Source organism: Archocentrus centrarchus, chromosome 10 (genome assembly GCF_007364275.1).
Source record: "Archocentrus centrarchus isolate MPI-CPG fArcCen1 chromosome 10, fArcCen1, whole genome shotgun sequence".
NCBI classification, from domain to species: domain Eukaryota; kingdom Metazoa; phylum Chordata; class Actinopteri; order Cichliformes; family Cichlidae; genus Archocentrus; species Archocentrus centrarchus.
In genome coordinates, this window is record NC_044355.1 from 16,100,321 (window position 1) to 16,114,903 (window position 14,583).

The 14,583-nt window shown below is 40.8% G+C and overlaps 2 protein-coding genes and 1 pseudogene across 21 annotated transcripts in view; all 3 read right to left on the bottom strand.

Annotated features, from left to right (window-relative positions):
• LOC115786625 (protocadherin gamma-C5-like) overlaps positions 1 to 14,583 on the bottom strand; it is a 365,072-nt gene that overhangs the window by 140,690 nt on the left and 209,799 nt on the right. The gene's annotated exons all lie outside the window — the stretch shown is intronic.
• On the bottom strand, positions 2,732 to 5,319 carry LOC115786633 (protocadherin gamma-A3-like; annotated as a pseudogene).
• On the bottom strand, positions 10,356 to 12,797 carry LOC115787069 (protocadherin gamma-A4-like). Its single transcript, XM_030739641.1, has one exon. The coding sequence runs from the start codon at positions 12,795 to 12,797 to the stop codon at positions 10,356 to 10,358; it is 2,442 nt and encodes an 813-aa protein (XP_030595501.1).

Genomic DNA, 14,583 nt, shown 5'->3' on the forward strand with positions numbered 1-14,583 from the left:
ATCTTTGATCTGCTCATAATCAAAAGAGCGCACTGCATGGATGGCTCCATTATCAGCATTAACGGACACATATGAGGAGACTGGCACTCCGTTAACAGAGGAGTCCTCCAGTATGTAAGAAACGCGGGCATTCTGGTTCCAGTCAGCGTCTGTGGCTTTCACTGTGAAAATAGAGAGACCTGGTGTGTTGTTTTCTACAATGTAGGCCTCATATGAGCTCCTCTCAAAGACAGGCGCGTTGTCATTCACATCTGAGATCTGTAAGGTGAGAGTGACGCTGCTGGAGAGAGAGGGCACTCCCTCATCAGAGCAGGTCACAGTGATATTATACTCAGAGGCTGTCTCTCTGTCTACATCACTGTCTATTACTAAGGTAAAGACGTTATTTGATGTTGACATGATTTTAAAATGATCATGGTCACCTAGAAAGCATCGGACTTTGCCATTTTCATTTGAATCTGGATCCTGGACGTTCATCATGGTCACACCAGTGCCCTGTTTAACATTCTCAGGTATACTGGATGAAGCCGACATAATATCAATAGCTGGTGGGTTATCATTTGTATCCAGCACCTCAATCATAACCTTACATACATCGGAATTACCGCCTTCATCTGATGCTTGAACATCTATCTCAAAATGCCGAAATTTCTCATAATCAAGTTTTCCATTAATCTGAACACCCCATTCTCTTCATCTATATCGAATAAATCTAGTGCTCCCTTTGGAGCGTTTGAAATTGAGTATCGTACCTGTCCATGGGTGCCTTCATCTGCATCAGACGCGCTTACCGTGGTTAGAACGGTCCCCTTCAACGAATCTTCTCTTACATTAGTTTTATACTCCACTTGAGAACAAACAGGTGCGTTGTCGTTTGCATCCAGGACAGTCACGATAATTTGAATGGTTCCAGAAAGCTGTGGAATACCACCATCTAAAGCAGTCAACACTAAAATCACCCGGTCCTGTTTCTCTCGATCGAGTGCCCTCTTTAAAACCATTTCAAGATTTCTACTGATGCCAATCCTGTAAGGATTTAGAATGAATATGTCACTTTGACTCAGTGAATAGCCACGGAGCCCATTAATGCCCACATCATCATCATCAGCTTTTTCCAAAACGAATTTTGACCCAATTTTAGCCATCTCACTGACATCAAATTTCATTTCACTGCTTTTAAAAACGGGAGAGTTGTCATTAATATCAGTGATCTCGATAGTGATAGTGTAATGTTGCATAGGATTTTCTAAAATGATTTGAAAATCAAGAGCGCAGGGCGTCGTCTGTCCACAGAGCGCTTCTCTGTCTATTCGCTCTTTTATTAGAAGGACTCCCCTTTCTTTATCCAGCTCGATGTATTCCGTACCCTCTCCTCTATATATACGAGCTCTTCCTGATTTAAGTCGTTTAACATCTATACCTAAATCTTGTGCTATGTTACCGACCAAAGATCCTTTCGCCATTTCCTCGGGAATGGAGTAGCTGACCTGGGCAAAACCTGGGCTGAGAGAAAGAACCGAAAAAAAGAAGAGTAGACCGACTTGCCGTGTCATTGTTCAGTCAGACAATTTCCCTTCCAAACAAAGAGATATGAAATCCGTTATCCAGTAAAATGCTTGCACGCACAAACATCAGTATATAGAAATAATAATGATTCAAATGAATTCTGAAAATATGCCCGGTGTCTCCGACTTTGATAATATCTTCGTTCAAACTGTGCCTTTCTGATATTTTCCCCCTTCCTCCGTGACAAATCGAGGTGGTGGGGGAAGCACTGCTGCAACAAACCGTCAAATCTCAGCACACTGGTCATCAGCGTCCCCGTGAGCCGGATCCGCTGAACTACACCCTTCATAGACATTCCTTTTTAGCTTATGGTTTATGCGATTAATTACAATATTTGGTGAAATGTTTAAACACTGCTAAAAAAAATAACATGGTGTATAGGTCAGTGAACTGTGTTATTTGTGTTATAGGAGAACAATTGATGGCTGCGGCCGCCGACACTTCTCTCTTGTATGGGTGTTCTGGAACTTCTTTTCGTCACGTGTTTCATGTATTGACAATAAATTGAGTCTGATTTTGATTTCCTGCTGTACATCCAGATAGAAACACGAGCAAGTTACTGAAACAGATCAAAACAGGTTGGAACACAATAATGTGAAACCCCAACAATCTCTGCTGAATTTTGTTTTCTATAGCAGTCAACGGCACTGGACAGAGAGACATAAAAAAGAAGCATTTTCAATAACTGAAACAAACATCTACGTGAGTAATGATCAGTTTCAAACATTATTGTTTTCAGGTGTTTCTTTTCAAAGTAAGTAACTAAAATGTTGTAGATATCTGTTAAAGGTTTATTGTGATTTACGTCAAGTATCTGAGAGCGGGGGCAAAAAAGAATGAAGTGCACATTCACACAACTCTAAAAAACTTACATAAATACATAAAACATTTAGACCTCTACAATGTAATAGGTGCCCTAAAGATTTAAATGTAAAAATAACTGACTAAGTGCAGCAGGTTGCAAACCATTTGTTACAATATCTTCTTAGTGCATTTTAATACAATTGCTATCTGTCCTACAGAAATTTAGCAACGCTTCAAAAAGAGACTTTTAAATCCCAATCAAGGGAGCTATCCACAATATGTGGTTCTGATATTCTTTAATGAATTACTATGGGGCAGTTAAACCCATAAATATTCACAGAAATAGGTTATCATCAATATTTCAGGACCTCACCTCTAGAGGAGAGTCTGGTTCATCCAGGATGCTCTTTTCACTCTGTATCCGCTGCATCGTCCCTGTAGAACTGGGGTCCATTATCAGCACGTTCTGACTACCAGCTCTGCCGAACTTACAGTCACTCTTCTGGAGTCAGTCGTCCTGCACACCCTCGTAATTGTACACATGGGGAGAGTCCCTGTCCCCAGAGTGTCTGAGTAACGTGGTGGATAATATGGAATGACAGGGAGGTTGGAATGATACAGGATAGCGAGACTGTCTCCACCTGTAGATTTCACTGATATAATAACCACTAAACAGGTGATGAAGAGGAAGGAAACTACAGCCAGTGCCAAGACTAAGTAAAAAGTCAGGTTGTCATTGTACTCCTTGTCGTGTGTATAATCAGTGAACTCCGTCAGGACTTCAGGGAAAACTGTCCGCCACCGCCACGTTAACAATGACTGTAGCTGAACGAGAGGGCATCCCATTGTCCTCCACTATAACAGTCAGTCTTTGTTTGACAGCATCTTTATCAGTGACTTGGCGGATAGTTCTTATTTCTCCATTCTGTAAGCCCACTTCAAACAACGCCCTGTCTGTGGCTTTCTGCAGTTTGTAGGAGAGCCAGGCGTTCTGTCCAGAGTCCACATCAACAGCCACCACTTTGGTCACCAGATAGCCCATATCTGCTGAACGAGGAACCATTTCAGCCACCAGAGAGCCACCAGTATGGACTGGGTACAGAACCTGAGGGGGGTTGTCGTTTTCGTCTTGAATCAATATTATCACGGACACATTGCTACTGAGCGGAGGAGAGCCTCCATCCTGCGCTTTGACTGCGAATTTAAGCCGCTTAATCTGTTCATAATCAAAAGAGCGCACAGCGTGTATAACTCCAGTTTCAGAATTTATTGATACAAAAGAAGAAACTGGACTTCCACTGACCTCGCTATCTTCCACAAAGTATGATATTCTAGCGTTTTGATTCCAATCAGAATCTCGCGCGGTGACAGTGAATATTGACATCCCAGGGACATTATTTTCAACGACATAGGCTGAATATTTAGATTTGGTAAAGAGCGGAGCATTATCATTTACATCAGAAATTCTTAAGTATAAATTCGTCTTTGTAGAAAGTGGGGGTGACCCTGAGTCGGTTGCCGTTATTGTTATGTTGTATTCATGTTTTGTTTCACGATCAAAAACTACATCTGAGAGCAAATTGTAATAATCGGTCAAGGAAGATTGAATTTTAAATGGCAGATTAAAATCTACTGAGCATGTTATTTGGCCATTTCTTTCCGAGTCTGCATCTTTAAGATTAAAAACAGCTATAGTTGTACCCGGTGAGACATCCTCTGAAATTGTGCTCGAAAAGGACAATATATTTATAACTGGAGCATTATCGTTTATGTCAAGGACCTCAACGACAACTTTCGTTGCGTCACTCAGGCCACCCTGGTCTTTGGCGATCACTCTTATTTCATACTTCTTTTCTTTTTCAAAATCAATATGATCAAGAACAGTAATTTTTCCGGTGAGAGCTGTCAATTCAAATTTTCGGCAGATTGCCCTTTACGTTAGAAACGTGTATGTAACAAAACCATTTGAACCACTGTCTGCATCTGAAGCATTCACTGTAGTTATATAAGTGCCTATGGGCGAATTTTCTGCTACAGTAGCCTTGTAAAGTGATTGATTAAATACAGGAGGATTATCATTGGCATCAAGAACAGTGATCTCTATATTTACTGTACCAGATCGTTGTGGAGTTCCTCCGTCTACTGCAATCAGCTTTAAGGAGAGGTGTGGGTTCAACTCTCTGTCTAATGGCTTTTGTAGAATCATTACAGCGAATTTAACTCCGCCGGAATTAGAGTGTTGTTTCAAGACAAAATTATCATCAGGGGACAATACATAATTTTCCAAGCTGTGGATTCCCGAATCGGGGTCATACGCGCTTTCTAAATCAAAATGAGACCCGATTGTAGCAGATTCACTAATTTCTAGATTAATCACATTATTTTTGAAAGTCGGTGCATGGTCGTTTATGTCTAATATTTCTACTGTCACCCTGTGCAGTTCAATTGGATTTTCTAACATAATTTCAAAGCTTAAACTGCAGGGCGTTAGGTCTCCGCAAAGCTCTTCACGGTCAATTCTCTCCTTCACGACTAGAATCCCTTTGTCTGCCTTCAGCTCGGTGTACTGACTGTTTTCTCCGCTCACGATACGGGCCCGGCCGGAACGGAGCCTTCTCAGATCTAAACCAAGGTCTTGTGCTACATTACCGATAAGAGAGCCTTCCTTCATCTCCTCTGGTATTGAATAACGGATTTGGCCTCTATTGGTGGAAATCATTAAGACAAAAATGAACACTTGCCATGTCGTTGTTTCACACATCAGCCATTTTCCGAATGGGTGCTGTTGTATCCCCATGTCGTTATGAATAAAATCCAAAATCCGACTTTAAATTAAATAATTCGGCCACACACGAAAACGCAAACTACATCCCAATTCAAGAGCACTGCACTTTGAGCTATGAGAACTGTTGGATTGCTTGTAAAAAAGCATATTCACTGCGACTCTCTCCAACGTCTCCCTGAATAAAAACAGATTTTAGACCTCTCGTCTTTCTTTCCTCTCTCTCCAACAACACCCTATGTTTTCCTGACCAACAGCGTCCCTTAGAGTTCAAACGTGTAGAGAAATAAACTGCAAATGCATAAAAAAGAAAACTATGCAACGTATTGTGAGAATAGAACAACAACAAGAAATTTATTAAAAATAAAATTAATAGATGCAATATATCAGCCTAAGCTGTAATATAAAAGCACATACTGGATACCCAACAAAACCAGTCGATATAGAACAGACAAACCAGCTTTGATATATGGAACTACCAAGAAGAGTTTAGGTTCTAATAATCAAGAAAATACAAAGGTTAAATAAGAGCAGTGACTACAAGGAAGCATCAGCAATAATTTGTAGGCAACCTCTAAAGAAACATGAGAAAAACTGTCAGTTTTGATGAATAGTATGCAGATTAATTAAAAAAAAAATAGGCATAATTGTATGGATTAAATTTGTCTCAGTATTATTCAAACAAAAAAAACTAATCTTAATCAAAAAAAAAAATTGTGGTCAAAACTTTCAGAATTGTAATGAAATATTTTTTTGTAAAACTATTTTTTTGTTTAAATGACTCATTTTTTTCTCAGGAAAAAAAAATTATTTGCAAAACTTAAATTTTTATTTGCACATGTCAGAAATCTTTGGTTACGATTCTCTAACTTTTGGTTTGACGCTTCCTGTTTTTGTTTGAGGTGAGTGTTTTTTGAACGCTCTGGTTTTGATGCTCCCTTTTTTTGTGTGAGGTGAGTGTTTTTGAACTCTCGGAACGTGAACATCCAGGGGCGGGGCCAATGATGAACGATGTAACACGTGTCCCTATTGGTTAGCGCTGACTAAAGCGGCAGACTCTGATCCCTCCCACCTGCCGAGAACTGCAGGGCTTGCTTTGTTTCAGTTACAGGACATCAACACTAGAAAAGAAAGGAGGTAACACAGAAACTGAATGGTAAGTAATCCTCACAAATTTACACTGTTTAACAGCTACTAAAGTGTCCATCCTCTTTACAAAGAAGAAAGTCTTACACAACTTATGAGGACAGTGGATATTATCTTGTGTGCCGCGGCATAGGATAGCATGCTAGCATCAGGTAAAGTGCAAAACTAGGCTTGTGTAATGTTCGCCTGTCTTTATGTTGAATCCGTTAACTAGCGCACCTTTGTCGAGTTGCATTAAGCGTGGCAAAATACCAAATGTATCTGGAGGAAATATGTGTTAAACTGTTATGTAATCAATGTTCTAGCTAGTGGCTGATAGCCAGGCGCTGCACCGGCCTGAGATGCCCTGGAGTCGGGCTGACTCACTTTTGGTGCTCTGCTGTCACTGCATTTAGCAGACTCCCCCCAAATACTCAAGTTTATGTGCTCATTCAATTACACTACTGTTTATAATTGCACTACTGTTACACTTACACTACAGTCTATACTACAATACCGTTTATAATAGCATCGGCCTTAATGCACAGCACATGTCACTTTACTGTCAATATCAGGGTCTCTCTCTCTCTCTCTCTCCCTATATATATATATATATATATATATATATATATATATATATATATATATATATATATATATATATATATACTGTGTACATCTACTTTATTCATTGCATATGCCACTTATCTAGATATCAATGCCAGGACCGCTACACATGGGTGTATATACATATATACTTTTATATTTATATATTTATACTGCTGTAGTTTATATTTTACAATTAGGATGGTACCGTATTTTTCTTTTTATTTATTATGCTAATATTATTGGTTAGTTAAGTGTTTACTGTTTTTGTTGCACCATGGGTCTGAGAGTAATGGAATTTCGATCCTGTGTATGTCCTGTACATATTGCAGATTTGACAATAAAGTTGACTTTGACTTTGAAAAATAGCTCTATAATTTTAATAGCTAAAATATACAGTGCTGCAACGTTAAAAGGTTTACTTTCTATATTAATGTAAAATATCTGACATCTTCCAACACTGTTGTTAGAATAGTGTTTTAAATACTGACTTAAAAGCTATATGCCAACCCATTTCCATGTTATGTGATTCAGTTTTCTTTTTGCTTCCTTCTTGTGTCCATCTTTCTCAGCAGCAGCCCACCTAACAAGCATGGCACAGTCATCAAGACATTGCAGTGTGCGCTGCTGTTCCAATAATAAACAAAAAACTCTGTATTTGAGTTCCCATGATTTTCCAGTGGATGCAGAAATATGTCTGTTGGGGGAGAGCGATCAGGGGCCGAGTTTTAAAATCCTTTGTGGAAGTACCCACGTATGCAGTCAGCACTTTGCCCCAGAGGATCTAAAAACATCAGCCAGTGGAGAACCTGGATTAGACAAGCAGCGGTGCATCTAGATTTTGCTGGAATGAGGGTAAAGTGAGGAGGACAGTGTGTGACAGCGTCTAAAAGGAGACAAAGCAGTTCAGAGCCTCCCTGACCTTTAAACTCACACTGGATGAACATTCATTACTGCAAGCAGCTGTTAGAAATGAAATCTCTATATATCTATCCTGTGCTTTTTAAATAGCTATTAATGAATGATGTGAAGAATTCTGTAAAATCTTTTGTAAATAGCTGTCTTGAGTGATATGCATATGTACATCTTTTACATTTAAATTGCATATTTTTGTACATTTTACACATCTGGCAATGGAGCACGTGGAGGAGAAATGCTCAAATTAAAGCTTCACTTATGGAACAAAGAAACAAGGTTTGTGGCAGTTTCTTGCAAACATTTAATAATTATATTAAACACTACATGTGATCACATAATTATCACAGTTCACAATTTAGGTCCATTTTGCATTGTCAGAGAAAATGTATTTACAAATGGCATATCAAATTCATTTCAACATTAAACTAAATTCCTCAGGGTTTACAACTTAAGAAGACATCCATGTACTGTAGATGTCATGATAGAAATGATCAAGCCTCTGTCTCATTGAGAGGATAAGCTCCTCATCCCCACTTAAGTCAATTGCAGCAGCTTGTATATCCCTGGTTGTGGACGTGTGTCTTTCAGGTTCTCCCTGCTGGCCATGATGTGAGGATCTGGAAGAGGACCTGCAAAGTGAGATATGTCAATTTTAACATAGATTTCATTATGTCATGTGACCTTTCAAACTCTGACAGTCACACTAATCACCTCCCTGTACATGTTTGTAATGCAAAATAAGTCCTTTAATAATTAGTTTAAGCTGCTGCAAATCTTAATAGTAAAATTTTATGTGACATTATGTAATTTGAGTCAACCACTGCAGTTTTTCTCTGTGAAACAAACAGGATGAATGGAGCAGCTACAAAGTTCTCTGTTGTTCATGCTGCTGATCAGGTGGTTCATGAAGGACCTCCAGCTGTTTCCCAGTAAAGGTTTTAAGGTGGTTACAGGAACAAGAGCTGCTGCTTTGGACATCTTTTGCTCCACCCGAGCGCACTCTCAGTAACTGCTCCGCCTCTTTGTGCTGTGCAGACAGACTGCACATAAAACAGCTGCTGTTGTGTTTTTTGCTGAAAAACTGGTGGCTGCATGAGCTTAACGCTGTAATGCTTTTTATTCACAAGCATCCTCCAAATTACGTTTCTACTGCAGGTCTATTTTTAATCACTAATCGAGGTTAAAGCATAAAAAATATTAACCAAACGATCGCTAGCCCCCGCTAGTACTCTGTGGTTATAGTGATCGTTCTGGTGGCTACAGCTGACATCTCTGCACAGCAAGCAAAACGCGCGCGCACAGCCACACACGTTCATGCAGGTTGTCATTTTTGAGTTCTGTAGCCCACGAAATCAAGCGCGCGCACGACCGTAGGGAGATCAAACGTGCACATTGTGAACTTTCCATGCTCTGTGGTAGATTGCAAATTTGAGTGAACAAGCAGTCATAAAAGCAGTGATCTAACTGGGGCGGGCTCCTGTTTGCTAAATGCAGTGACAGCAGAGGTCCGAAGGTGAAGCGGTGAAATCCTCAGCCCGACTCCAGGGCATCTCAGCCCGGTGCAGCGCCTGGCTATCAGCCACTAGCTAGAACATTGATTACATAACAGTTTAACACATATTTCCTCCAGATACATTTGGTATTTTGCCACGCTTAATGCAACTCGACAAAGGTGCGCTAGTTAACGGATTCAACATAAAGACAGGCGAACATTACACAAGCCTAGTTTTTGCACTTTACCTGATGCTAGCATGCTATCCTATGCCGCGGCACACAAGATAATATCGACTGTCCTCATAAGTTGTGTAAGACTTTCTTCTTTGAAAAGAGGATGGACACTTTAGTAGCTGTTAAAGAGTGTAAATTTGTGAGGATTACTTACCATTCAGTTTCTGTGTTACCTCCTTTCTTTTCTAGTGTTGATGTCCTGTAACTGAAACAAAGCAAGCCCTGCAGTTCTCAGCAGGTGGGAGGGATCAGAGTCTGCCGCTTTAGTCAGCGCTAACCAATAGGGACACGTGTTACATCGTTCATCATTGGGCCCCGCCCCTGGATGTTCACGTTCCGAGAGTTCAAAAAACACTCACCTCACACAAAAAAAGGGAGCATCAAAAACCAGAGCGTTCAAAAAACACTCACCTCAAACAAAAACAGGAAGCGTCAAAACCAAAAGTTAGAGAATCGTAACCAAAGATTTCTGACATGTGCAAATAAAAATTTAAGTTTTGCAAATAATTTTTTTTTCCTGAGAAAAAAATGAGTCATTTAAACAAAAAAAAATAGTTTTACAAAAAAAATATTTCATTACAATTCTGAAAGTTTTGACCACAATTTTTTTTTTTGATTGAGATTAGTTTTTTTTGTTTGAATAATATTGAGACAAATTTAATCCCATAAATTTGTGAGTCCTACTTCACCTGGAAGTGTAATTAGAGAGATGGAGAGATAGATAGATAGATATTAATGTTATTACAGAAACTATATCAAGCGATGGAAAGTAAGGTCCTGTCCATGGTGCTGAAACCAAACAGAACGTGCGAATAAGTTAAAGCGCTTAAAGGGAACAACTAACCTCTAGAGGAGAGTCTGGTTCATCCAGGATGCTCTTTTCACTCTGTATCTGCTGCATCGTCCCTGTTGAACTGGGGTCCATTATCAGCACGTTCTGACTACCAGCTCTGCCGAACTTACAGTCACTCTTTCTGGAGTCAGTCGTCCTGCACACCTCGTAATTGTACACATGGGGGAGAGTCCCTGTCCCCAAAGTGTCTGAGTAACGTGGTGGATAATATGGAATGACAGGGAGGTTGGAGTGATACAAGATGCGAGACTGTCTCCACCTGTAGATTTTGACTGATATAATAACCACTAAACACGTGATGAAGAGGAAGGAAACTACAGCCAGAGCCAAGACTAAGTAAAAAGTCAGGCTGTCATTGTACTCCTTGTCATGCGTGAAGTCAGTGAACTCCGACAGGACTTCAGGGAAGCTGTCCGCCACCGCCACGTTTACAATGACTGTAGCTGAACGAGAGGGCTGCCCGTTGTCCTCCACTATGACAGTCAGTCTTTGTTTGACAGCATCTTTATCAGTGACTTGGCGGATAGTTCTTATTTCTCCATTCTGTAAGCCCACTTCAAACAGCGCCCTGTCTGTGGCTTTCTGCAGTTTATAGGAGAGCCAGGCGTTCTGTCCAGAGTCCACATCAACAGCCACCACTTTGGTCACCAGATAGCCCACATCTGCTGAACGAGGCACCATTTCTGCCACCAGAGAGCCAGCAGTCTGGACTGGATACAGAATCTGAGGGGGGTTGTCGTTCTGATCCTGGATCATTATTTTTACAGTCACATTGCTGCTGAGTGGAGGAGAGCCTCCATCCTGCGCTCTGACTACAAACTGGAGTTGTTTAACTTGTTCATAATCAAATGAGCGAACTGCGTGAATAGCTCCAGTTTCAGCGTTTATGGAGACGTAAGAAGAGGTTGGACTACCACTAATCTGTGTTTCTTCAAGAAAATATGATAATCTAGCATTTTGATTCCAGTCATTGTCTTTTGCACTGACGGAAAATACGGACATTCCTGGGGAATTGTTTTCTGTAAGGTAAGCAAGGTAGCTGTTTTTATCAAATAATGGTACGTTGTCATTCACATCAGAGATTCTCAGTCGTAAAACTGCCTTGCTTGATAAGGATGGCGTTCCTGAATCGGTCGCCCTTACAGTTATGTTATACTCAGGTACAAGTTCCCTGTCAAAATCTGACTCTGTTATTAATGCATAGTAATTAGTCAATGTGGATTTTATTTTAAACGGAAGAGAACTCTCTGTTGTGCAAGTAATTTGGCCATTTTGTTCTGCGTCTGCATCAATCACGTTAATTATAGCCACTGTGGTGCCGGGGGCAGAATCTTCCGGCACAGAGCTAGAGAATGACATCACGTTTATAACAGGTGGGTTATCATTGACGTCAATAATTTCAATTAGAACCTTGCTTGAATCTGTAAGGCCTCCTTGGTCCATAGCTTCAATCATAATTTCGTGTTTCTTATCTTTTTCATAATCTACTTGGCCTGCAAGTGTTATTCTTCCCGTAGCTTCATTTAAATGAAATATGTCAGACAGCTGTTCTTTCATGTTCGAAAATCTATATGTCACAAGGCCGTTTGATCCGATGTCTGCATCACTTGCATTCACTGTCGTGATGTAGGTACCTCTTAATGAATTTTCCAAGACAGCAGCCCTATAAAGAGACTGATTAAATACTGGATGATTATCATTAACATCGAGTACTGTAATATGTATATTTACTGTACCAGATCTAAGCGGAGTTCCACCGTCAATAGCGACGAGCTTCAGAGATATTTGTGGCTCACTTTCTCTATCTAACGGTTTTTGTAAGACCATCTCGGCATATTTTCGACCATCTGGGCTTGAGTGTTGCTTCAATCCAAATATATCATTTGGGTTTAATATATATTTCTGTAGACCATTACTACCCACGTCTGCGTCATCGGCACTGGGTAGTAGAAATCGCGATCCCAGTGTGGCAGATTCGCTAATTTCAAATTTAATTTCCGTCTTTCTAAATGTAGGAGAGTTGTCATTTATGTCAGTTATTTCCACTGTTATTCGGTGGAGCTCCATAGGATTCTCTAAAATCACCTCAAAGCTGAAGCTGCATGGTGTTACTTCTCCACAAAGCTGCTCTCGGTCTATTCTCTCGTTCACGACTAAAATGCCTTTGTCTGTTTTCAGCTCCGTGTACTGGATGCTTTGTCTGGTCACAGCACGGGCACGGCCAGAACGAAGCCTTTGCACATCCAGACCAAGATCTTGCGCTACGTTTCCAATAGGTGAGCCCTTTTTCAGCTCCTCTGGGATTGTATACCTGATCTGGCAAAACACGATGTGACTGAGACAACCCAAAAACAGCAGAAAGGACCACACTGACCTGTAATGCAAACGCCATTTTACACACGACTGAGTCACCATTGCACAAAAGACGAAGATAACTCAAATCCTGCTGTAAACAATCCACGAAGAACTAGGGCCGTTATATCCAGTGCCCTTTGATTTTGAAGTCCTTGTTCTACTTTGATTTGTCACCGCAGTTCTGCACACGAAGCTTAACGTTGTTAATTTCGTAGCTGACTAAACGGTAAAGAGAAGGCTCTGCCTCCACCAGTTAAACACTGAGTACTTGTTTCTCTGATCAACAGCGTCCCTTACTGTCCAATTACACGAATATCACGAACACATCGGGAAAACTCAGCTTTCAAAGCATGTTTCTATTTTACTTTTTAATCAGCGATCAGATAACTCTCTTTCAACTGCAATCACATAAAGTCTTAAATAAAGAAATACCTGTGAAACAATTGTGATAAAGGTTGATACTTAATACTCATGCCAATACAGTAATAGCTCCCTGTTCCACTGTTCAAAGTGAATTAAGCAGCTGTTTACATGGGAGAATGAACTTTCAAGCAGTAGAGCTGTCCATGAGTTGTGGTTCTGAAAACGCATTTACTGGTAACATGGGTTACCGGTAAATGCGTGCAACAAAATGTAGTATAGCATATAGTAAACTTCTAAAATTAATTAGGCTTAAAATTAATTGTCAAAGGCCTCACCTCTAGAGGAGAGTCTGGTTCATCCAGGACGCTCTTTTCACTCTGTATCCGCTGCATCGTCCCTGTTGAACTGGGGTCCATTATCAGCACGTTCTGACTACCAGCGCTGCCGAATTTACAGTCACTCTTTCTGGAGTCAGTCGTCCTGCACACCTCGTAATTGTACACATGAGGGAGAGTCCCTGTCCCCAAAGTGTCTGAGTAACGTGGTGGATAATATGGAATGACAGGGAGGTTGGAGTGATACAGGATGCGAGACTGTCTCCACCTGTAGATTTTGACTGATATAATAACCACTAAACACGTGATGAAGAGGAAGGAAACTACAGCCGAGCCAAGACTAAGTAAAAAGTCAGGTTGTCATTGTACTCCTTGTCATGTGTAAAGTCAGTGAACTCCGACAGGACTTCAGGGAGCTGTCCGCCACCGCCACGTTTACAATGACTGTCGCTGAACGGGAGGGCTGCCCGTTGTCCTCCACTATAACAGTCAGTCTTTGTTGACAGCATCTTTATCAGTGACTTGGCGGATAGTTCTTATTTCTCCATTCTGTAAGCCCACTTCAAACAGCGCCCTGTCTGTGGCTTTCTGCAGTTTATAGGAGAGCCAGGCATTCTGTCCAGAATCCACATCAACAGCCACCACTTTGGTCACCAGATAGCCACATCTGCTGAAACGAGGCACCATTTTCAGCCACCAAGAGCCAGCAGTCCTGGACTGGGTACAAACCTGAGGGGGGTTGTCGTTCTGATCCTGAATATTTAATCTTTACTGTGGTGTTGCTGCTTAAAGGCGGTGAACCGCCATCCTGTCCTTTTACAAAATATTTAGAGTTTTAATTGTTCATAGTCAAATGATCTAGTGCCTGTATAACGCCACTCTCTGGGTTTACTGATATGTAAGTAGATATGGGGTTACCATTTAACTCAGTATCAATAAGGAGTAAGACACGCGCGCGTTTCTGTCCTGAGTCAGAGTCGTGTGCTTTAACGGAAAACACAGACAATCCCGGTGAGTTATTCTCCATAACAGATGCTTCATGATGACTCTGTTCAAAAACGGGCGCATTGTCATTTACGTCAGCTACTCTAAGTGTTACTGTCTTGTGTGTTGAGAGGGGTGGGCTGCCTTCATCCACAGCCGAGAAA

Coding starts and splice junctions, on each gene's coding strand:
- LOC115787069 (XM_030739641.1), bottom strand. CDS start 12,797: ATGGTGACTCAGTCGTGTGTAAAATGGCGTTTGCATTACAGGTCAGTG.